Genomic DNA, 26,153 nt, shown 5'->3' with positions numbered 1-26,153 from the left:
TCATAAATGATGCTGATGCTGATTGTAGAAGTGTCGAGAAATAAGCTAGTCTCAGAGGGATACTTTGTTTTTGCAACTACAAACCCCTAACAAGGAGTTCTGTGGCACCTTAAAGACAAACCAGTTCATTTGGGCATGAGCTTTCAAGAGTGAAACCCACTTTCTGTCCAAATAAATCCATTAATCTTTAAGGTGCCACAAGACTCCTCGTTTTGGGAGTAAACAGACATGCTCATCTCCTGCAGAAGGAGAAGCAGCCTCATGATACCTATATGAGCACTAAATGTAAAAAGCAAGGATTGCTTTTAATGAGCTCCAAAGAGAATCCTGCTTAGCCCTGATCAGGAAGTACTGTCAAAAAACCAGTGTGGGTGTGCAGTGAGGAAGGAGGGTTAAATGATCAGAAGACAGAATGTATGTGCAGGATCCAAGTGTGGACGACAGAACTGGTAGGGCAAGGCTACAGTCTGATTCAGATTTAAATATACAAAGGAACAAATGGCAAAGCCTCTCTTTTTCTGGTGTGCTTCTTGCTGGAGAAAATGCCTTACATGCACACTAATAACAAGGTACAAGAAAGGAATACAAACATAAAAGGCACAAATGCGTAGCATGTTGTATTCCCATTAGTCAGTTGACTTCTATTCAAGATGAATTTGTTTCCCTACATTTGGGAACATCAGGAATTTTATAAAGCAACAGGTGATCCCAAGTGTAGTTGCTGATGGCTTTTCCCGATTATTGTAAGCAGAAGGGAGCTGGAACTGTGAGGACCAAATGGGGTGGCTGTGATTCAGAGCTCTGTTTGCCTGAAACAAATCAGCTGGTAAAGAGATTGGGCCATGCTAAGAATAGAGTGATGTAGTTGTGGTTAGACGGGCTCTATCTACATTGTAACAGATCTGTAAGCAATTCACCAATCAGTGTATTGGGTATGGTCAAGGAAAAGAGCTTAGCTGGCATTTCTTTGTTCTCCATTAACTCCTGGTGGCTAGAATGAATCCAGAGAACTATTAGCCAGTTTCGATGATGTGGCTCTGTTTCTGATCTCTCATCCACCAGTGCGAATGTGAAGTGATTCTACTGAACTTTACAGTCACTCTGGATTTACAGGGGGATGACTGAGGGGAATCTGTCTGAAGTGGAGGAGATTCTTCATGGTGTTGTGTTTTTTTTTTTTTATATCGAATTAGATGTTTGTGTAGTTTCGGTTCTCATTTTCTTAGTCATTCTGTTACCTTTAGTTTACTTCATACACTATTCAGGAGAACTTATTAGAAGTGTAAACAGCTCTTTGTTTTCTGCAGACAGGTGTCTTGCCTAGAATGCATAGTTTCCTCAACAGCTATGGTTACACTAGCGAGTTTTGCCAACTAAACTGGTGGAACATCCTCACACAATGTATTTTGATGACTTTGACAAAACTCAGCACTTCTGCTGACAGAATTCTGCCTCTGAGCCATGAGGCATAACGCTGCTGTTGACAGAATCAGTCACCAAAAAGCTGTCTGGATGCTCTGTGGGGCAGGCTTCTTTTGACAGACAGGGCATCCAGAACAATGGGCAGCCCTGTCTGCTGTGCTTCCAGGTACCTGTTTTATCAAGAGAGCAGCTGGGCAGTATGGCTGGTCTGTCAGCAGAGCCAACCACTCTTCAGATCAGGTTTTGTGTGTGGCCACACTCTGTCGACAGAAGTATTTGTTGGGAAATCTCTTCCAACAGTGACCTCTGTCAACAGAGCACTGTAGTGTAACCATAGCCACTGAGAGCAAGAACAAGGGTCGCTCGTTACACCCACACTATGGCTGAACTTGTACTTCATTTCAGAAGGCAAAGCTGTGAGTGGGCCACACTCCTCTCTGCTGACCTGGCCCCATGCCCCCCAGCTTGCATTTGGGTTACATGGCTCAGAGGACTGGTAATTGGATAAGCCTTTCACTTCTAGGTCACTGTACTGACCTGTGCCAGATCTGAGCTAGACTTTAATAGCTGTCAGATGGTAATGGGCTTTTACATTTTTAGTTGAATTCAAGATTTTGATATTTGAATAACCTTCCTACTGTGGAGAAAACAAAATGAATGGGATTTCATTAGTGCGATATAACTTTCCTTTGTAGCTTTTGTTCGCATCTGTCCTTGGAGGAATGAAGAGGTCAGGGGTAGATAAGAGCTTGATTTTCATTTGTTCAAATCCAGCCGAGGTCAGTAATCACCAAAAGTTACGTTAGCTGTTCAGTGAAATGAGTTGTGTGTTTTTTGGTTTGGCTCCCAAAAGATAGACAGTCACAGCTGAGAACCCAGGGAGTCACAGTATTGGAGGCTAATAGCATCTTTCAAGCTGCAGGTGAAGATCACCTCATTGAGATCCTGCTCTATAACTCAAGGATCTCTGTGCAGGTGGTGGAGGACTCCTTGGTGTGCTGGACACTAGTCCCAGTGCTCTCAGAATTGGAGACCACCTAGTCCATAGTCCCCCCCCACACTGAGGGCTGCAGGAGGGTGCAGCCCACCTGCTTGTGGCCCTTCTCCTGTTTGCGGCACTGGGCTTTTCTTTCCAGTGGAGACTGCCCACCCTTGCAAGAGGTCACATAGACAGGCGCTTTTCCTCACATCACTGACATATATTGATGGTGTCAGTATAATTTCCAGGGGACAGAGCTCCACATCAGAGCCAACAGTTTCAGCAAAGACGCCAATGGACAGAAGGACAACACTTCTTTCTCTATACTAACAATGATCCTTTCAAAATAGGTTTGCAGCACGCTAGCTGGACACTATGGGCAAGACTATTGGCAAAGTCTCTGGGGCTAGCAAGTAAGCCTTTCACAAGTACTGAAAAGTCACCTTAAGATTCTATAGTTTAGAAATACTGCATATGGGGGGGGGAACCCACTATGGGCTGTCTCTCTCCCCAGTCTTGCACTGTTTTATGTGCATGCCTATTAGGTCTTAAAACACTACTCATCTGATCTGGGAGCTTATTTATACCTATCCTACACACTTATGAGTCTACAAGATGCATATTAGTGGAGAGCTGGCCGTAATGACTAAATAACTCAATGCACTGTGAGGTCTCCGTTGAAACTACCTTCATGTAGCGCTTTTGTTGGCACCATAGCAGTTCTCAATTTTTCTTATTGTGGAGGCAGCACAACTGTAGTAGTTGAGCTCACCATTGTGCAAAGTTGACTAGCTTTATCAGCACAGCAGCTAATGCAAATCTGACTTAAGCCAGCATATGTAGTTTTTATTCTTGTTAGTGCAGTTAAGCTATAGAGGAAAGACAATTCTACCACTTGCAATTTACATAGGCCAGTACATCAAATGTAACTCATTTAATAAACTATATTTTAGATATTTAATTAGCTCCTTTTCATCTTCATTCAATAACATGCCAGAGCTGTTATGTTCTTTTTCCCTTGAATTGGTAATGAAGAAAGTTATGTTCCATACGGAAGAGGGTCTAATAATTAGCGCAGTCAGGACTCCTGGGTTCCATTCTCAGGTCTGTCACTATTTCCAGCTCTTGCACATGTACTCTGACCTTTGCCAAGTCACTGTCATTGGGCAGCCACAAAGGGCTAGTGGGCCACATGAGTGTCCCTCTTTTATCTCAGTGGGCCACAGCAGTCCACAGATGAATTGGGTGTTCCACCTATGGCTTGCCTATCTGCCCGCCCACCCCCGCAGGTGCCTCTCACATTGGGGTGGTAGAGCTGTGCATTTCCCTGCTCCACCTCCCCCCGTGCTTTGGCACCATGTATCACCTGATTTGCACTCCATCCCTTTTCCCTCCCAGGCTGTGAACAGTTGACTCATGGCATTCCAGTTCTGGGAGGGAGGGGGAAGAGCAAAGACAGAGCAAGAATCAGGTAATTTGCACTCTGCAAGTCCTGGGAAAGACCCAAAAATTGCAGGCCTCTGGTGTCTTGGTGTGTGAGGTGAATGGTGGGAGGTAGGAGCCTGCAGGTCCACGGGGCACAATTGGACCCGTAATGTGCAGGGAATCTCTCCCAATAATTCCTGCATCCAGCCCATATGTTGCTGCTCAAACTGAACTTATCTTTTATATTAATATAAAAAAAAAATCCTGAGCTTGATTTAAAGATTGCAAGGCATGATGATGAACAATCCTCCACATCCACAAAGAAGTTATACTAATGGTTGGTGCATCTCGCTATCTAAAATGTTCACCTTATTGCTAGTCAAGAATCATATTCAACTGCCTCTTATATAAACTAATTAGACTGAGCTTCTTTAGTCACTTATGCTTTCCAGACCTTGACTTGTTCTTGCACTCTTCAAATCTTTGCAATTCCTCAATATCCATTTTGAAGTATGGACAGCAGAACTGGAAACAATATTCTTGTACCGGTCTCTCTAATGCAGCATCCAGCAGTAATATCCCCTCTCTATTCGTTGATAGTCTCTTGCTCATGCATCCAGGGCTCATGTTAACTGTCTTTAGTTACAAGCAAAAATTCCATGAACTATTGTAACAGCCACTCAGACTTGCACTTGAGGTAGCATGGTGGCCAATATTTCAGATTCAGAGCCATAGGATTTATGGCCAGAAGGTACAAATCAGACCATTTAGTCTGATCACAGGCCATCATCGCAACTCAGCGCATGCACACATCAAACCCAACAGCTGAAGTAATTAGTCTATTTACATGGTTCCCATCATGTTACCTAAGTGGCTGTCAAACAATTTACTAATGTCAACTGAGGAGTAATCCATTTAGCCTCATGGTGCCCACATAAAGTAGGAAAGTACAGAGATCCCCATTTTACAAGTAGAAAACCATTATTCAACTATAACAAGTCAATCAAGGTCTCATTGCCATGGCTTGGTATGGAACAGATGTCCTTAGTTTCAGTTCCGTGCCTTAGCCGCATGACTTTCCTTTTCTGCGTCAGTGAAATGTGCTCTTACGCCCATCATATCAAATGAAGGACTGGAGCAAAGCAATAATAGAGATGTGGGGCGCAGCTGCCCATGCTGCAGGTGGCCTGTGATGAAAAATTCCCATCCGCCTTTCACACCCTTATGCATAGACTGGAGATGTCCAGATTTAAAGGTTTCATTTTCTATCCCTCTTCCTCACTCATATATCACATTCTCTCACTCGCTTATGAAGACTCCATACGCAAGTTCAGGTTTTGAGGTTATACGCTTGTCAACTTGACACCATACTGAGTGAATCAAATTTTTCCATAGTCTACAGTTCCCCTAAGAATTGAAGGTGGTTTAGGCCATGTCTACATTGACCCTGAGTGGGCTGATCTCTGGGTAATCTTCCAGGGTTTGATTTCACAGGCCTGGGATGCACAAAATTGACATACTGGGGTGGCAGTCAACCCCTCTACACCTCACTATCGGGAGAAGTAAGGGAGGTTTACAGGAGAAACTCTTATCTGGCTGTCCTCATTTGAGGAGAGGTGATGGGAAGCAATTGCAGATAAGTCAGTTCTAGCTAGAATTACCTGCCTAGTGTAGTCAGTCTTAGGGAGCATGACCTTTTTTTTGATATACTTTTGTACAGTTATCGCATAACACTTAGTGAACCCTTTCATTGCAAAAAGAATGAGGATGCAAAAGCAGAAATTAGATTAGATTGGGATGCAGAATCAAACCTCACAGCTGGACCCTAACCCTACAATGGGCCAAGACAAAAAATTCTAAAACCAGATACGCTAAACTTCCTTACAGTTTTGAAGTGTTCAGATCAGGGATTTTTGTTTGACCTACTGTGGAGATGGAATCTGGTCATAATGTGTCAGTTTTTAGCGCAAGACTTCCCTGGACTTCAGGAATGGTCGTTCCTGGTATTTGTTTTGTAATTTTCAGTGGCCCTGAAGTATGTTCGAATTAAATGAAGAAGAATCAGAGGAGAGCAAGTTATGAATTTCTCAACTTTTTTTTTTTTAACTTCTTCGATGATTTGATTGTGAATTAGAGCTGGCTGAAAATTTTCTGATGAATATTTGCCATTGGGAAATGTCCTTTTGATGATGATTTTTTCTGCAGTGGCATTTGAAAGCAGAACACTTTGTTTCTAGATGTATATCCAAAGGTATTTCATTTCAAAATGCTGACTTGTGCAAAAGTATTTCAAATGAAAATGAGTCTAAGTAGACATAAAATAATGTGCAAATGTCAATCTGGAGCAATGTAGCTTTGAATTGATGCTTTGAAGTGAAACACTTTAAGATTAATCCAATGTTAATTTTTTTTCAATATTTCTAAGTTTTTTTTTTTTTTTTTTTTTTTGGAACAATTTTGGTTTTATAAACTTTGGTAAATAGAGATTAGTCAAACTTGGACAATGGAATATAGAATTATTGCGGTTTTCTGTGAGAGTGGATTTAATATTCCAAGGTTCGTTTTAAAGCTGTTGCTGTGACTGGAGAGTTGTGAAAGATGGAGGTTTTGGCCTGAGAAAGGGAGAAAGCAGAAGATTTTTGAGCCTCATGCTGGGTAGGAGTTCTGATGCAGCTGAAAACTCTAAATAGAACTCAGTGGAAAACATTCATTCCCACTTGTAGATTATGTGCCATGAATAAAAGTAGAAATCCATCACAGGATTCCATGTGAAGGGAGGAACCCAGTTCAAACTTTGGTCCAGGATAGCATAAAAATAAGTCCCAGGGTGATTTCACAATATTATGTATTTGCAGCACTGCACTCTTTTGAAATTGAGTGGATTTTTTGGGGGGGGGGGGGCGGGGGGGAAAGAGAACTTTGCCTTTAATATCCTCCTAATATTTTATTAATATTGAGTTCAATGAGATCTCCACATGTGTTTTTTTTATTAATATCCAGATAATGCTATGCATGTAGAATTAGGGGGTTGGATGAAATTTTGCTTTTAAAAACCACATTGAGAAACATTTCTTAACTTTCTGTGTAGCTTTTACTTAGCTCAAATGGTAAGTGCGCATGTGCTACTATTCACGTTGGCAGACATGCAGTAGAACAAAAGCATTCCATGGCTTCCAAGTAGAGGCTTCAGTTTGCTCTCTATCAGGTTGTGTTGCCTCATCACTTAAGTACCTGTCAACCTGGCCTTCAACTCATCTAAGACTATTATTTTCTGAAGTCATCAGTTCAGCCTGCTAAGAGGGAGACAATGAGATTTCTCTCCACCCTGTAAGTAAGGTCAAAGGCTGGGACTTGCCATCTCTGTCAGAAGAAGCCAGAGCAGGAAGAACTGTATGAAGAGGGTAACCTACAGGAGGAAGAACAGAGTGAGTTAAGAATGATTAGGTCTGTTTCTCCCCCATGAAGAACTTGGTCTAGAAGTCATGCAAAAGCAATCAAACAGCAAGAAGTTGAATTTGATAGCGGTGGTGGTGGTGGAGAGGGGGAGGAATACAATATATGAGGATTGTGTAAAGCTGCCTTGTCTAATATGCTCCCCGTTCACCACATGTGGTGAACAGGGCTGTGGATTGTGGCAAATGTGGGGCCCCTCTCCAGCTGCTCCATGCGTGTACCCTGCCATGTGGCAGCAGATGCGGTGGTGGCTCCTTAGGTCCCAGTGGGCTTCAGCCCCATGAGGGGGGCTCCAGTGAATAACCTGGCTTCAGGGAGGGGTGGTGTGGGGAGGCAGGGTGTGGTGAGCTATGACATTTGTTTTAGAAACCACTGTCATAAATAAATGAAAATAAGCAAGTATCATGCCTCATATTCTGTATAGGGCTTTTATGGACAGTATGAGGGCTTTGTCATCAGTCAGAAGGAAGTTTTTAACTAGATGTGGCCAAACTCCAAGCTGGGGACTAATTTAACATTTACAGCAATTTGGTTTCTTGGGGGAGTGGGGGTGGAACCAAAACCCTTTTGGTGAAATGCTTGGGGCTTTTAATCAGCATTATGGTTGGTTGAAATTTTTTTTGATGATCAATGATTTTAAAGAGCCTCCTGGAAAAACACCTGGGTGTTTCTTCTTCTTTTCCCCACCAACTCCAGATTTATCTATATCTGCAAGAGGGTGGAGTAAAAACCTCAACCTTTTCAGACCAATTTTTTTTCCAGAAGTGCTGTTGACCCAGAGAATCTGAAGTCAATGGAAGCTACAGGTGCTTGGCATCTTTCAAATAGGCCATTTAATGCCTGTTCAGGGAAAAAAAAAAGCCCAAAACCCTCATTGCAGATTCTTCAGGAAACATTGTGGTAATTTGACTTGTGCATATTACTGGACTGGGACTCAGGAGATCTGACTTCGGTTTACTAATACACCCTGTTAAACCATTGACACCTGTATAGGTCATCTAAAAGTTCCAAACTTGCTGATCCAAGACACAGATCTCTGTTCTGTGAGCAAAAATTGCAGATGGCAATAATAGGTTGCCAGCTGAGTGGAGCAACCACTACAGGGCGATGGTCCACATACAGGCTTCAGATATTTGCTGACAGCAGAGGTATGTTGAAATTCAGGAATCTTGAATTCTATTTCAAGAACCTTTTTGCCCTGACTTTACCAACCTCAGCCTGTCCTAGTCCTGTCTCCCATATCTACCTCCTTCCAACTCCTTGATTGGTCTGATTTCCCCCCATGTGCACAGGATTCTTTAAGTTACAAGGTAAAATGTGCTAAGTGCCAGTCTTAGGCTAGGTCTACACTAGACATAGTGGACCCCCCCAAAACACAATTTTTTTTATCTACACCAATTGCATAGCTAAAATTGACTTATCAGCAGTTGACTGGCATGGACATCCTCACAGAAGAAGGTCTCTGTGGGGAAGCGTTTCTCCCATCGACCTTGCTGCTTGCGAGGAGTTCCTGGGTTGACTTGGACCCCAGAAAGCACCATTTCACGAAAGCGTGAAACAGAGCCATGGAAGATCAGCCCTGAGCAGGTTGATCTTCCATTGTAGTGTGGCGATGGGCTTAGCAATAATGAAACATGAGAATTCAGCATAAGTAAGATACTTAATATCATTGTAACAAACTTCAGCATTTAATAAATGACATGTAAAATCAGTGTACACAGTGCCCTTGCCGCTAACCTTGGGAGGGTTATGTTGGTATTCCCAGCAGTGAAAGATAATTTAATCGAAAACCATATAATCATTGGCACTTAACTAAAGCTAAGCTTTTTTTAAACTAAATCGTACAGATTTGGCTTTTGTAGTGGGAAATTAGGGGTGACCATTTGAACTCTTAAGCATTGGCTCTATAGTGATCTGATTTTCCTTCTGTGCAGGTCATATGGTTAACTCAGCCAATGTTGCCTACTTTACCTTGTTTTCACAGCTGCCCTTACAATAAAGCCTACCCGAGCCTTCCAGCCATAAGACTGACATGTAAGCTAGCTGCAGGAATTGCAACATTCACCTTTTGGCTAAAAAAAAATCAAGTGTTTAATACTAGACAATAAAATAAAATTGTTCAAGACTGACAGCAGCACAAACCATATCTGAGTGCAGCTCCAGGTGGGAATATAGGTGCAAAAACATGATTAGAGATGGTAAGAATCTGTTTTTGCAGATACAAAGCATACAATGAGAAATCCTATGGCACCCTATAGACTAACAGATATTTTGAAGTATAACCTTATATATTCTATATACCTTATGTATGTAAGAGAATAAATAGACACAGATCAGATATCCAGAATGGTAACATTCAGAAAACCATAGGAGAACACTTCAGTCTCCCTGGATACTCAGTAACAGATTTAAAAGTAGCCATCCTGCAACAAACTCCACCATGAAGCCTCTGGGGGTTCCCTGCCAGTCCCGAGCCTGGATGGAGGGGGAGAGCTGGTCAGATGACAGGTGACGTGTGGACCATGAAACAAGAATACCACAGGTGGGTAGTTGGGATGCTCATTTAGAACGAGTAGAGGTACGAGGCAAGGAGATATGACATTGCCAAATAGCTTCATCACACGTCTAGAGAGAGCGATGGACAAGATCAAGGAAGAGGTAGAAGGGATATCTGTGCATGGGAGAAGAATTAACTTGATGTTCGCGGATGATATAGTTATTGAGGAAGGTGAAGAGAAGCTGGCGAGAACGGTGTGGGTGCTAAACCAGGAAGGGAAGCGGTACAGACTGATTATGATCATTGATTAAAAACAAAGACAAAGGTATTTGGAGATAAGGAAATAGGAAGGGGATTGAACTAGAGGATGTAGAGAAGCTCACATATCTGGGGAGCAACATAACACATGATCTAGACTGTAGGAAGGAAGTAATGACTAGAATAGCAAAAGCAAAAGTGAGTTTGGAGGCAACAAATAAGATCTGGAAAAGCAAAGTGATTTAGCTTAGGAATGAAGCTGAGCGTCTTATCACATATGCTGAATACATGTTGTCAATGAAAGATTCAAAGAGAAGAATACTGGCCTTCTAGAGGAGTTGTTAGAGAGATCTTGAGAATAGGATGGATGCAGAAGGTCACCAACGAGGAATTATATAGGAAGATACAGCTGAAATAGAACCTACTGCAGAAGGTTATACAATGGAAGTTACAGGTATTGAGGCATATTTGCCAAATGAATGACGAATGAAAAATCAAGACCCTGGTATTGGGCAAAATGGACAGTTTGACTAGAAGAGGTAGACCCCCCCAGAGACTGGTGCAGAGCTAGTCTCCAGAAACGAAGCTACTCCGCACTGACAAGGAAAGGTGGAAGGAAATAGCAAGAGAGGCATCGGACACCAATGGGCACTGAGCCCATGGTGGAGGAGGAGGAGGATGATGATGATCCTGAAACAAAAACACTTTGAAAACACTCCAAAGAGAAACTGCAGAGCTGCAATTCATTTGCCAATTTGACACGATCAACCAAGGATTGAACAGAGTCTGAGAGTGGTTGGCCCGCTACAAAAGCAGTTTTTCTTCTGTGTTCACACCTCCACATCAGCTGCTGGCAGTAGGCCGTGCCCTCCCTGACTGAATTGACCTTGTCAGCTCTGGCCTTCCTCTTGACTGGGACTCCCTCCTTTTCATAAACCTGTATAATTAGACCTCTGGAGTCTCCACTATATGCATCTGACAAAGTGGGTCTTTGCCCATGAAAGCTTGTGCCCCAAAATATGGCTGGGTCTACACGTGTCATATCTGGTGATCAGACGAAGGGCTTTCAAAAAGGTGCGGGGGGTCCTTTTGGAACATACCTCTCCAGGGGCCGCATGCAATTCGACAAGCTGCACTTTTGAATCGCCGTGGCTGTCGTCATGCTAATGAGGAGCTGCATATTCATTGCAGTGCTCATTAGCATCTTTCAAACCCACTCATTAACATGCCCCTTTCAAAAGGAAGGGGCACATGTTAGACCCAGGGTATCAGTTTAGTCTATAAGCTGCCACATGGCTTCTTGTTTTTGCAGATATGGACTAAAAATGTTACCCCATTGTAGTTGGTATCTAGATTTAGTCATAGGCTACACTTACACTGTAGCAATCTGTGGACGGAAGTTACTGTCAAAAGAGATCTTCCAGCAAAACTTCTGTCAGGAGATCATGACCGCACACACACAAGTGGCTCAGAAGAGCAATCCACTCTGGCACAGTGGCCAGAATGCCCAGTTGTGCTCTTGACAGAATGGCCAGCTGAAATCTCAGCAAACAGGGCTGCCCAGTGAATCTCACATTCTGTCTGACAAAGGTCCCCCCGGAGTGTCTATACGGCTTTTTTTTGGTTGACAAACTGCGTGGGAACAACTGGTGTGTGTGTGTGTGTGTGAGAGAGAGGGAGGGGGAGAGGGGGAGAGGGAGAGAGGAGTGGGGAAATCTTTTGGTTTGGGAACTGCTGATTTAGTTAATGGCATAGAAAATACAATTTATGATGTTTGCAGAGGATACCAAGGCAGGAGAGGTTGCTAGTGCTTTGGAGAATAAGCTGGAGAAGTGGCCTAAAGTAAATAAGATGAAATTCAGCAAGGACAATTAAAGTGCTGTTTTAAGGAAGAGCAATCAGTTGAATTCAGGAAAGGGCTACCTAGGAACGACCGTTACGGAAAGGTATCTAGAGTTCATAGTCCGTGTCTGCACTTGCCCTGTACTTCGAAGGGGGCATGGTAATCAGGCTGTTGGGGAAATTACTTATTAAGTGCTGTGATGAATATGCAGCACTTCATCAGGCTCATTCTCCCCCATGGCAAATTGGAAGTGCTGACATGCGTGTAGCCACAGGCTCTTCGAAGTGCCCGTGCTACTTCGAAGTTCCTTTACTCCCTAAAATTTGATTGAAGGTCTAGAAAACGTGACCTATGAGGGAAGATTGTAGGGGGGGGGAAAGGGTTTGTTTAGTTGGGGAAAGAGAAGACCAAGGGGACATATCAGCTTTTGACTACTTAAATAGTTGTTACAAGGAAAAAAAGAGAAGAACTTTCTTCCAACTCCCTATGATAGGACAAGAAATGGATTTAAATTGCAACAAGGGAGGTTTAGGTTGGACATTAAGAAAAACATCCTCTGTGTCAAGATGGTTAAGCACTAGGGAGGCTGTAGAATCTCTCTCATTTGGAGGGGTTTTTTTTGTGTTGTGTTTTTTTTAAAAAAAAAAAAAAAGCAGGTTAAACCAAAATCTGTTGGGATGTTGTAAATGGTGCTTTGTCCTGCAACGTGTGGGGATCTCGTGTCCTTCCAATTTTATTGTCTTATGTAGCTTTTTGATCAACTCCTTTTTCATTCTGTATCAGCTTTCTGCTTTCTCCTAATAATTTTGCTAAGGGGCGATGTTAATCCAGCTAGATCTGGAACTCTCCCCTACAATTTTTTCCCCTTTATGGGATGCAGATTTCAGAACTTTTTGTATAACGGATTTGAAGAAATTTCAAGCCTCCCCCACTTTTAAATCCTTGAGCTGTCCAGTCTAGCTGATTACTTTAACAAATTCCCTTAATTTCCCTGCCTTTTTGATAATTAGAAACCATAGTTTATGACCCAGTTTCAATTATCATTGTTTTAATCGAAACTGACTCCATTTGTGATCACTCAGTCTAAGGCTATTCCTTACAAGCTCCTCTTCTGTTACATCTGTGCTCTTTATGAAAGCCAAGTCTCCCATTACAATGCATCATGTTTGGTTTAGTGACAATTTGATAGAGAAAATTGCTCTCATGACAGCCAAGGAAAACTGGGTCTGACCACTATAGTAGCATTTCTTCAATCTGTTTCTGAGAATTAGTTTCCCATTATGACAAGTTCCCAAAAGCATTAAACTCTATTTTAATTTTAAAGACTATTCAGATCTGAGTGAGACCTGGGGTCTACAGCTGAGCCCTAACACAATCCCAACAGAACCTTTTACAGCATATTCTGTTTTTGTCTGTACTATCATTTTCTATTTCTTGTACTGCTTTGCTGCTATGTAACGCTATCCCCTTTATCCCCTTTATACCTTTAGCTTTCTTTCTGTCTCTGCTAAACAGCAAATATCATTCAAGACTTGTATACTCCTTCCTCCCTCCAAATTTAGGGATGTTTTAGTTAAATCCTAGCTAAGACCAGCTGCAATATTAAATCAGAATTGGGAATACTTCGGAGAGTGGGGTGGTTGCTTCTGAGACTTTGATTTGAGCCCATCTTTAGAAATTACCTGAGTTGGAGTTGAATTGAGATGGCTGACCAGTAAATAGTACTGGTGGAATCAGGGTGGACTGATTTTTAAATTAATGCAATTTAAATTGATTTTTTTAAAGTCATGTTACCCCCCCCCTTTAAAAAAAAAAAAACAAAAAAAAAACAAAAAAAAACCACGCTCCTTAAGACTGCTAAAAATTCACTTGATTTTGGAGTAAGCCTCGTTGAACTCACCAGCACTACTGGTTTTTGCGTAAACCAAGTACAAAATGGGGTTCCTTTGGGAAAACTGAGTTATGCCAAAGTACAATAGGGAATAGACTTACAGTATCGCCTCTATGGTCTGTGGCCTACATGTCCCAAAATAAGGTAATGTATTATGCAATATAAAAGAAAACGACAGTGGCTACTGGTAGCGCTTTCTGCTTGAAAGTCTAGTAGCTAGACTACAGCCATTAATTTTTTGAGACTGAAAGAGTATGTGTAGCACATGTTTGACAAGAGTCAACTGTAACTGTTTTTAAATGAGAAATTTGTTGGGTTTTTAAAAAATCAAACTTGATTTATTTTTAAACCAGTTTTTAATCTACTCTGCATGGAACTGGTGTGATTGAAAGTGCCAGAAAATGAGTCTTCAGGGTTTTCTCACTTTGCTCTTTGAAATGAAGACCTTTAATTTTTTTTCCCCCATTTAACTTATAGTGAATTGTTTGAACTAGTATATCATACAGGTATTTTTGTTGTTCCAACAGTTTGACATAGACAAAGAAGCAGGAGAGAGACAGATTTACCATCGATACTGTATGGAACGGGCATCTGTGCATTGTACTCATGTTTTCACCACTGTGTCGCACATAACAGCTATAGAAGCAGAACACATGCTAAAGAGAAAAGCTGGTAAGACTTGAACTTTCCATCCTTCTAACTTTTCACTAATTAAATTGGCCTTAAGACGAGACATACGCAGCAGCCTTGCTATACTTAGGGAAACAACCATAGCTACCAATGAACTTCAGTTGAATTGGTGCTAAACACATTTTTACTGCAAATGGAGCCAAAGACAAATCTAAACTCAGCACCATTTGAGTAACTGTGGTTAGCATTTGTAGGAGTCCTAGGGTATCTCTACACAGCAGCTTTAGTCCAGAATAGCTATTCCAAATACCTTATTTTGAAATAAGGTTGCCGCGCACACAAATGCATTTTGAACTGTGCTAGTTCAAAATAGTGTTGACACACACAGAGTGTATTTCGAAATAGAGCCATTGGGGACACTGGATTATTTTGAAATAGGTACTATTTCTCCTAGAATGGCAGACATCTGTGGGGTGTGTTTTTGAAATAACTGTGCTGTGTAGACCTACCCTTAGTTTACCTCCAGGACTGTTAAATTTTATTTCAACAGGTTTATCTAAGCCTCAAGAGCTTTGTCTAGATTGGTGCTCCCAAGCAAGTTCATCTGAGCTGGTCAAAGCATCACACAGCCACTGAGGTTTGCTTTATGTGGCTGGGCTTCAACCCATAAATGTTAGAGCAACACTTAGGTACTAGTGGGAGATCCATTAACAATACAGGTGGATGGTTTGATCTAAGAAAGCAGTGTTTCAATGTAACTCTCTTTCCCATGGTAATCCTCACTTTAATAAAAGAAACAGGGTAAGACATGAGTAGGCAAAACCTAAGTGTGATTTCAGGCAGTTGATCTCATTGTTCATCCTTGAAGCACCAGGATTGCAACCTGAATTTTTCCCCCACCCCTCCACACACCACGTTTGTTTTTTCTCCCCCACCCCAATCCAGATCTGCCCTGAAAGTACAGACAGAATATTTTGTGAGGGCAAAGCCAAGCTGCTCCAAATATGTTCAGTTCTTCGCCCCACTTCTGAGACTTGCAACATGGGCGTTCTCAATTTTAAATGTAAGGCCGGGATTTTCAAATGAGTTGTTTTGTGGTTATCTAATTCCTGGTTTCCAGAGGGAGGAGAGCACCTGCCTGATGAAAGTCAGATTTCCTTGAGAAGTCTCATGGTGAGTGCCCAACAGGGTTGCTCTTGAAAATCTAGGCCTACATGCCTTGAGTTGAAGGAGTTCAAGGGGAGGAGAAAAAAAGCCTGGCCTGGTTTGCTCGAGCCTGCAAACCCAGCACAAACAGTTGGCACTTAAGCCAAGGAGAATTCCATGGAAAGTGGCCTTACAGACATTACTCTTGTTTTCACTCCTGAAACTTTTTGATTCTTCTTTGGTTTCTTCTTTATTTGTTTTTTGCCATCTGTGGTTTTTGTTTTAAGCTGCTGTTCATCAAGTTGCAAGCTGAAGTGCAACTAGATGTAACTTAATTAAATAGGCCTTTGTAACTAAAGGCTAGGGGAGTCCCTTCATTCTAAATGGACATAGGTGAGTTCTCTTGTAAATGTGATTTGATGTGAACTAGCACATGTACCTTAGTAGTCTTGTTAAATCGTAGGACATAAGCAAGTATATTTCAGTCAGTTTTAGCTTCCCATTACTGTTACAAACTGCTGGCTTGTGAACAGTAAAGTTGTGAAATCCTTCGGCACAATGTTTGCTCAAAAATGTCAATAATCCTTCAGTAGATTGTTAAAACAGTCTGTGAAATGAGACTTTTTTTTCTTTTAATCCACTCCAGAAAATAAAAACTAAAAAACCTAATCAGAATAGTTGGCATCCACAGACTGGTCCACAAGAGAGGAGAGTAACTTGTTTGCTGCTGAGTTTATCGAAGGCAGCTCCATCACAAACAAGCAGTTACAGAATTATGTAGATGTAGTGTTGGATGGGACCCTCGGGATGTCAAGTCTATCCCCCTGTGCTGAAGCAGCACCAGTTAAACCCAGACCATATTTGACCAGGATTGTGTGCAACTCAGTGGCAACTGATGAGGAGGGCTTGGGAGGGGGCACAAACCACATGCCCATTCCCCTCTTCTTGTCCCTCCATCCTGCATACTCTGCTCTTGCTTGCCTCTTCCTCTAGAAGCGCTGTCAATAGGAAGTTCACGCTGCTTTAGGGCCGTACCGCTCCGGGTGAGGGGCAGGACCATTCCCACACTCACTGGAACCAGTGCAGTGCAGGCCATGAGTGTGGGCAGGAGGTACAGTGATGCTTGGAGGGTTCATGTGACCTCTCATGCACTCCCAACACATTGGAGGTTCTTCAGAATAGGCTGAACCAGGGACAACAATGGGGTTTCCACACTACAAGCAGTGAAGTGTTGCCAGTCAGTGAGAGAGGAGAACAAACTGAAGTGAGAACCTGGCTGCAATATTGTGAACCTTGTTTTATTGTAAAAGAGTAATTGTATTTTTAAGATTCAGAGTGTAAGAAGTGATTTAATAAATGACATTGGAGGCACTGGAGATCTTTATCAAACTCTTACCTACGCAACAAAATAAAATATTAGCACACATTTCATGACTTTAAGACTGCAGGACATAGACTCTCTTAAATTAGTGTCTGTTTTGCCCCACAGAAAATAAGATTTTATCATTCACCTGTATAAGCTTACTGTATTTGAAGTTTCAAAAAAGAGGACACCCAGAGGATGAGTGTATCTTTATTAGTATCTACTAACTCATGCTGTATTAATGTGTTTTATATATTCAGTTCTACTGATGGACTGACATTTGAGCAACCATTGTCCCTGTGGATTTCACAACTCTGTTGATCACAAGCCAGCTGTTGGTAGCATTAATGGGTGGCTAAAATAGATTTAAATGCTCAATTGAAATCTATTGCAGCAAGGAGCAAATTGAGATTCCACCCCCCGCAACCCAAATCAAAACAGGACAACGTAAACCAGCCTTTGGCTTCTGCTTTGCTACCATGGGTCCGTCGGAGGGGCCATGGTAATGAAGCAACTCGAAGCAAGCAAATAAGGCACTGAACTGCACATTCCGTGCTTCATTAGCATAATGGTGGCCATGCAGACAAATGTCGATTTTTCTTTCTTTCAGATTGACAGTGTAGATGGGGACAGCTTCGGAATAAGTGCCCCGCTTTGACATTCCCTTACTCCCAATTAGTTCTGTGGGAGCAAGGGCATGTCAAAGTGGGGTGCTCGTTCCGAACTTGTCCCTATCTTCACTGTCAATCTGAAAGAAAGAAATCGACATTTGTTTGCATGGCCACCATTATGCTAATGAAGCATGGAATGTGCAGTTCAGTGCCTTATTTGCTTGCTTCGAGTTGCTTCATTACTATGGCCCATCTGATGGAACCATGGTAGTGTAGCAGCAGCCTTTGTCAGCAGTGATCATCCCAGTGCAGAAGAAATTTGAGGAGCAGAGTGTAAATGATGAAAGTTTATATTAAGGAATTAGCAGATTTACCTGAAGACAAGGAATGGAAATATGAGAAGTGATTGAGAATCGCCCATTTTTCCTGGGGCAGTAAAATGATGAAGAATGTGGCAAACATGACAAGATTATCATTTCTCTCACTTTCATGTAAACTGGATCTTTGTCATAAAGTAGTTGTGGCCTCACAAGGTGGCAGAAACAGTGAGCAAATTGCATACCACAAATCAGTGCATCAGATCCTGCTTTATGGATGGCAATTCTAAGCTGTCAGTTGTTGATAGTACCATTTTGAATGGGCTGGTCAAAACTGTGGCTATGACCTTTCGAATAAATGACCCAGTAGCAACATTTTTTCAAAGTCACGCTGCCAAAGAATATAAGCTGGCTTTCTGGGGCTCATTGGGTAAGTTGTTCGTTCAACATAACAGTAAGTTCCTCAATTTCGTAGGGCTCCTTGGGGAAATATGACAATATCCTGCATGAGCACCTATGCTGAATAGCTATGATAAAGTAGTAAAGAAGCTATGACCCACTACTGAGCAAAAGCATTCAAAACAAATGATTTGACCTTATGGCAAAAACTGCTTTGCTGAGCCAACTCACTGGTATCAAACAAAGTACTATGCTCTTATAATGGACTTCATTAGTAATGGATGTTGTTCACAGCAAGGTATCTTGGACGACAAAGATGGCTGAATGCAAGTAAAGGAACACCTTATGTGCTGCCAATCTCCAGATGGCTATTTCCAGTAGAGTCAACAGAACTGTTTAAGAAGGTTTTGAATGAGAATCATATAAAGCATGGGGACAGCTACAGCCCAGGCTATGACAATAGTGAAGGGAAGAAGTGAGATCCAGGCAAGCAGCCTCGTGCTGAATCGAAGAGCTCTCTCTGCACACTGGGGCTTCCATTCCCACTTTTGATTGTGTCAAATGCAGCATCCTAGTCTTTAAGTATCTTGCTTTGGAGTATTGGAAAAGATATAGTCTGTGTTTTGGCATCTTCTAGGTCAAAAATCATGGATACTTGTGCTCGCCAGAAGAGCCGTTTTAGTTATGAAGACTGAGAAGGTTGTAGAAAGCTGAGGGAAAAATTTCAAGAGGGAGTCTTTCTGCTTTCTCATGGGCACTGCTGAAGTGTCCATTGAAGAAGGGTTTGGATAAATGAAGAACCAAAATAATATCTTGTGGGGTGGATTTTTTTTGTATGACCTCCAGTAAGTGTCCAATGAAAAGGAAAATACCCTTGAATACTTGTACAGACCTTCACCAAGTGCTGACACATGAGGAAAATTTGGATGTCCATGATAAACAGTCTTGTCAAATTGAATGGAATGTGCTTCCCACATGGCCAGATATGATGGCTATTGTACAAAGTTATCTAATTTGTTCATGATGGAAAGCTGAGAACACTTTTTTCCTCCAAATGTGTGGATAGCTTTAAGGATTCTGCTAATGTAGCCAGTCACAGACATGCAGCTTTTTGAAGCTCAGGCTCATTAAAATTTTTCTTTGATCTACGATAGCTGAGACCAGTATTGTGTGCTACTGTAGCATCAAAATGCCATTGTCCAGTCTTTAGATATGATACTGTGCTTCAGCCCACGAGGGTAAAGGCAAGAAAAATCTAAAGGTGTAGGGTTAACTTGCTAATTTTGCTACCTATTGCAACATTGTCTTATACTTCTCCTCCAAATGTTGGTGCACAAATCAATATTTTGATATTGGTACACTTTAGTTTTCTTATAAGCTAGAGGAAATTTGTATTTGCTTATATTCTGCGTAGACTTACAGAATATGACTAGGATAAATCTTACACAACTTACCTCTTTTGGCGCATTTGTAGCCCACTTCCTGACTTTTGATGCAGGTATGAAAAGCTTTTGCAGTGTGTGTCGGGGAGGCTGGGGGCATCAAAGACATTCCTTGCCTGGGTGCCAGTTTGGTCTGGGGCCAGCCCTGACTGGTTCCCTGTTGTAAGCTATCTCTGCTTTCATGGCTGAATTGAATTCTCAGTGGAGTAAATGGGATTCTTCCACAGTGATTTCACTTGTGACTGGAATGAACCATATGCTCATAATCGTCTCTTCATAAAATGTATTGAAATTTCCAGATGGGGCGGGAGGGGGGCAGGACAGAAGTACAAAGTATGGTGTAGCTCTTCAGGAGAAAGGTCAAATATTTTTGAAGAACAGTACATTCTTTAAAAGAAAAGTTTGATTCTATGCATTCAGTAGTGGCTAGAGACCTGGTGCTCTCCACCTGCAACAATGATGGGATGCTGATGTTCCAGCATCACATCTTTCATGCTGGCAATGTGCTAAATTACAGTTCTGGGGAGTTGGGAGAGGGGAAGGGTGGAGAAAAATTACCCAAGTAACTTTGCTACACTAGTGGCCCTGTAGACAAAAGGTATCTTGTTACACAGGTGCAAGTCTGGAGTAACTCTACTGAACATTGTGGAGTTATGTTGGAATTACACCCCTGCAATTAAGATCAGAATTTAATGTATAGTTTTCTGCTGCTTTATTAGACATGAATTGATGATGATTTTTAGCTGTAGAGAAACTTCCCCATCATGAGCGATAAGGCAATGTACATCTTTACATATTGACAACTAAAGGAAAGAACCAAAATGTCTTAAAGGATTTCTCAAACTCAGAAGATGTCTTTCTCTACCTTCTCTTTGCTTTTCCAGATGTTGTTACTCCAAATGGCTTGAACATTAAAAAATTTTCAGCAATGCATGAGTTTCAGAATTTGCATGCCTTGTACAAGGCTAGGATCCAAGAGTTCGTTCGAGGCCATTTCTATGGGTATGCATTTACTTTTCAAAATTAGCATCTGGTTGTACAGACCTTATACAGCAGTACTTAAGGTAGACTCTGAAGCATACTGTATTATCAGAGGTGTAATGTTGCCTAAGTGATTTAAGTGGCTGCAGAGCTACAATACAAATCTTAAGCAAAGCCAAGAATGAAATCTAGCACCCTTCTGCCTGATCTTACAAGGTACACTACGTTCCCAAGGTGGAGCTCAATGGTCGCTTTTTATTATGAAGAACCCCAGGTAAATTTTAACTTTTTGATTATCGTAGATCAGTAAGGCAGCAGCTATGTGTCATTGATCTTTACTGATTACAGAATTGCTCTGGTTTGTTTGATCGCAGGTTGAACCATTTTGTGTGTGTTGCTTGGTTTCAGGCATCTTGACTTCAACCTTGCAAGGACCTTGTTTTTCTTCATCGCTGGGCGATACGAATATTCAAACAAAGGAGCGGATATGTTTCTAGAGGCCTTATCCAGATTAAACTTCTTGCTGAGGGTAAGAAAGTTGGGTGTACGAGGGGGAAGAGACCTCTAATCCTGTCCAGATGAAATGAACCTAGGGTCACATACAAACATCTCACCAGGCTTTTGTTTGGTATCTTTAATCACAAAATGATATGAGGGATTTTCTTGCTTAGATTCATAGCCCTTCCTGTCAATTGCAGTGCCCCTACTTTGCCCATTCAAAGACAGCAAAAGACTACCTCCTGCTCAGCTCCTCCCCAGCATATTTAGCCTGGGAAGTGGGGCATTCTGCACTTTTAAGGGCCAATTTCTCAGGTCTACCATTTCTGTGCTTGGGGCAGGAAGGAGCAAATGTAGCTGTAGATACGTTGGGGGCAGTCCGAGTTCTGCTCGGCTCAGCCTAAATTCAGATCAGCTTGAGGGCTGCTGTAAGGTTAAACTCTACTTACCATGGTCTTGGAATCAAGGAAACGCAGTAGTTGTGTGCTGTAGCTCCTTGCTATCTTGACCTGCTTCCTACACCAGTGAATGGAAACAAGGCCAGCATAGATGATTTATGTCCCCTCTGGTTGAGTAGGCACCCTGTGCAGGGGATATTTTCAGGAGGGGTTTTAAGGTCCCTTTTCACTGCCAACATGGCATGAAGGCCTGGGGCCTTAAGAGTTTTGATAGAGCCTCTAGGTGAATTACTATCACCGGCCTGAAGTAGGGCTTAGCTGCAAGTACCTGATTCAGTCAGTGTCACTTGGGCAAGGTCCCACAGAAACCAAATGTATTTTTGTACTCTTGGCAGACACTACTGTACCTGCAGCTAGTTTAAATGCATAAGCATGTGTATTCATATGCACGCACACACACTTAATTCTACCATGTGATGCTCCCCCAAGTGTGGAGGTCACATGCAAGAATCTCCACACTATGAAAAGTCTGAGTTGAAGTGACAAGAGGCAGGTGGGTAGGCTGTCCTGGGGAATAGCTGTACCTTCTGTTCACTGTGGCCGCCATCTTCACTTTCTCTGCATAGACCAGTGTGGAAAGACTGTTGGAACAGGCTAAGGTAGACCTTATCTGAATCCAGTAGCCACCAAGTCCTGCACAGAGGGTTCAAAAAGGGCAGCAATTGCTCTTCCAGCCCCTAAGCCTGCCTGCGAATTGGGATCATTAATTCCCTGTAGTCTCCTGTTTATATCCCTGTACTCATCAGGCTATTTGTGGGGGGGATCATTTGAGTTCATTCTCAAAGGCTTTCCCTTGTTTTGAAACACTGGTACCATCCTAGAAGCCAGGGGAGGCTCTGCATATGCGCCCAGCTACAGCAGGAAAATCTCCCTACCACCAGCTCACACAACTTTCCTCACCACTAGGACTCTTAAGATGTAGATACGAAAGAAACTTACGGTACAATGAGATACTTCGGGTACAACCCACTGGCAAAAATAGAAGGCCCAACTGACCTTTTCTAAAAGGATTAATTTTATGAGGCAAAAGAGATTCAGAGCTAAGCAGCAGCTCTGTCGGCTACCAGTGACTTGATGGTGATGTTGAGCTACTGTTTTGTGCCTATTATGGAGTGATCCTGCCTGTTTCACTCCATCGGCTGCCCCACAGTGCTGCCCCACATGCTAATGTATTTAATAGCTGTTCAGTCACTTTTTTCCACCCCCTCGCCCCCCCACCTTAGCATTCACCAAATTTTCATCTTTGTTCCTGTGAACTCTAGAGAAAAATTAGAATGTGTGGTTGCTATCTCACTCCTGGCAGTGTTGCCAGCTCTCAGAAATTTCTCATGATAGTTGGTGTTTTTCTTAAAGCCCAAGCTCCTGGACTCATGGGATCAGCAAAGAATCTCTTCCTCTACAGTTCTGCCATTTATCCATTGCCATGTAATGGGGGTGGGTTTCCTGTGATAGCTGAGGCCGAACTCAGTGACCCAAAAGGTCCCTTCCAGTTGTATGTTCCCTTTTAGTCCACTGGTTTCAGTGCCATAGGAGCATTTATACTGGTGGTTCAATGTGATCTAACATTAGTTATGTTTTTGTGACATTCACTCAGCTAAGGTTTACTGGGTGAGTGTAATGACAACATTAGCAAAAAGTGTTACTGACAATCAGAGAACATCTGGTCTGCAATTAGTGCTGAGCGTAATCCAATTGGGAGCAGCTAGCCTTCTGTGCTATTTGAGAATCTAGGAATGCTCCCCTTCATATGCTTCTCTAACCAACGTCTAATAGGGTGGCTGATCTGTACATACAGGTGGCAATTGATTGGAAAAATTTTACAGAACCATTTTGGTGATGGTTTGAAAGCTTGGTTGAGATAATGATAAAATGTACATGGGGATAGAGCTTTGCTAACAGCTAAGGTCATTGCACAAAAGAACATTGTATCAGCCCAAAAAAGGCTGGTGAGGTATTCATGGGCAGGGGAGGATCCATAGCTGACGTACAGCTGGCTTGTTTTAAGCATCTGGCAGCCCCAATATCTCTGGTGCACAAATAGCTAGGGAGGAAGAAGGTAGGTCAAAGGGGGGAAGAGCTGATCGTGAACTGGAACAGCAATTTCCAGGCATTTGATTAGCCCTTTGAAGACCACTACAGCTGCTAAATGGCCAGTGACATGGGATAGTGGAACAGACTTTCCACAGCTTTACCAGGAGAAAATGCTCTGGCCTGTTCACATGGTAAAGGACGTACCTGTGTGGACTATGCCTTCAGGGGAATTTTGTGCCTGGATCCCGAAGTCCAAGGTACTTGCATCCCAGGTTTTTGTTCATGTCCTTTCTATCTAATACATATGCTTTCTATATGTCTCTTGAAAATGTTAGGTGTCAGCTGTTAAATATATTAGGCTGATTAATGTAGATGTAAAAAATTTCTCATTTAATTTCAGCACAGCTCCTGTTGATAGAGATGCTTATGTATTGAAATGTAAAAATGGTTTCTATTCTATGTAAATATTTCTCTGGAGCTTTGCAAATTCTCTCCCCTGTCCCACAACCCAAAACAAAACCAAAGCATGAGAGGGACCAACATGGGGAAAAAATGACTGTAAACAAAGGCCCAGATTCTCCAATGCATGCAATTTCTGCTGGCTGCAATTAACACTTGAAGACCTATTGGGGAAAATTTACTAGTTGCACAACTTCTGGGGATACACTCATGCCAGAAATCCCAACGCAGAAAATCCAGCCGATGCCCAGCCCCAACAAAGTAACATGAAGGATCTATGTTGGACAAGGGAGCCCAGAAATGGACTCTAAAGGCTATGTCTACACGGAGCCATAGTGCCGGCAGCTTGATGCAAATAAGCAATCTTGAAAACGCAAATAGCTTCCATTTGTATATGCACATAATAATTTACATAGTCATGTCAGCTTGTCCTGCTGGCGGAGGTGGCTGCCAGCAGAAAACAAGCAGTCCTGGAAAAGATCAGGGATAAGAGCTTGCCAGCAAAGGGAATTTTTGCTGGCAGAACCACGGCTACACTACTTGTTTTCTGTGGGTAGGGTGATCTTGTGTGAACATGCGAATGAGCATCCTTTTTCATTTTTGAGAGCCCTCCTTTTGCATCACACTGCCAGCAGCACAGCTCAGGGTAGATGCAGTCTAAAAGCATTACCCACCATATGTTGCTGGCTGAGCTGACTCAAATGCAGTGTGTAAAGAATCGGGCAAGTGATGAAAACAACATTTAATTCTTAATCTTACTGTTATCCCAGTTACAAGATTAAAAGTACAATTTGGCTTTGTTTGCACAAAGATTGCAAGAGAGGTCGTGTAGGTCTTCAACAATGTATCTGATTATCTTGGCAGCCTCTTTTGGCTCCCTGCCACAATGAGCTATGTTCGGCTCACTCCTTCACTCTCATGGGGCCCCACTGAAGTCAGGGTCCACTTGCACAGACATCACTGCAGAATCAGGGATTTCTTGAGCAACTAGTTAAAATGCAGTGAGTTCTGTTGATCATTTACTATGGGCAATTCCCCTTGTGAAGGGGTCTTCTGTATTGTGTGGAATCTGTTAGCTTCTGCATTAAGATTTGTTGTTAATATGGCACGTTTTCCCTCTTTCCTCTGTTTAGGTTCACAGAAGTGAAGTTACAGTCATAGTGTTCTTCATTATGCCAGCAAAGACTAACAATTTCAATGTGGAAACGCTGAAAGGCCAAGCCGTGCGAAAGCAGCTATGGTAACTAATCACTGTTTCTTATTGCTGCTTGTGAATGGCTTTGGTGGAGAATAAGGATCATTATTCTCCTCCTGGCTAACAGAGTAAGTAACCTGAGCCCATTTGTGGGCATGAGGAAGATAAAGATGATAAATCAAAGCGTGCCTTTTTCCCCTCTTCCTAATTTTATTAACAAGGAATCTGATTCTTAACAGCATTGCCCTTGCGTCCATTTATACCCTATATAAAGTGAATGTTCACCTTCTCATCTGAATGTTGGTGTTCAGCATTTTATACTCACTTGTCACAGATGTAAATGACAACACAAGGTGCAAGCACTGGAGAATCAAACCCTGAGCCACATGTCCGATCTTGATACTCAGGTTAGACCATATCTTGCCTTTGATATCCAGCAGTGCTCTTAATGCTAACTGCACAGGAGAAATGAGCCTGCTACAGAGACTTTTGGTAGCTTACTTTTAGAGTAGAAGGCAGGTTTTCTAGGAACTCTGCTAGACCACCTGAAACTGACCTCACATTTTTCTATTCTGAAATATGGAGCATGGATTCGTCAGTCATATGGGATGATGCTATAATATAGATTAAAATTTTGGGTCACGTCCATAGGTCTGCATAGGCTCTAGAAGAACAGACATGATTAGAAGTCTAATATTTTTAATGCAAATATTAGTTCCTCTGTTTTCCCAATTAATAAACTCCCACAAAACTAAAGCCACTCTACCATGGGTTTGGTGGAGCATCCCACTAAAATCAGCCTACAGCCTCCAGCTACTCCATCTAGTAATTTCCCTTTCATTCCATGTGAGAGGA

The 26,153-nt window shown here is 42.2% G+C and overlaps 1 protein-coding gene across 1 annotated transcript in view; it reads left to right on the top strand.

The window, feature by feature from the left end:
• GYS2 (glycogen synthase 2) overlaps nt 1–26,153 on the top strand; it is a 62,782-nt gene that overhangs the window by 19,640 nt on the left and 16,989 nt on the right. Inside the window, exons 5-8 of the mRNA XM_074983721.1 lie at nt 14,296–14,440; nt 20,561–20,678; nt 21,066–21,186; nt 25,237–25,343. Of these exons, the coding sequence (XP_074839822.1) occupies nt 14,296–14,440; nt 20,561–20,678; nt 21,066–21,186; nt 25,237–25,343 (491 nt within the window). The remainder of the gene's footprint in view (nt 1–14,295; nt 14,441–20,560; nt 20,679–21,065; nt 21,187–25,236; nt 25,344–26,153) is intronic.

The sequence above is a fragment of the Carettochelys insculpta genome, chromosome 1, assembly GCF_033958435.1.
Source record: "Carettochelys insculpta isolate YL-2023 chromosome 1, ASM3395843v1, whole genome shotgun sequence".
Taxonomy (NCBI): Eukaryota; Metazoa; Chordata; order Testudines; family Carettochelyidae; genus Carettochelys; species Carettochelys insculpta.
This window is presented reverse-complemented; position numbering and strand designations above follow the sequence as displayed.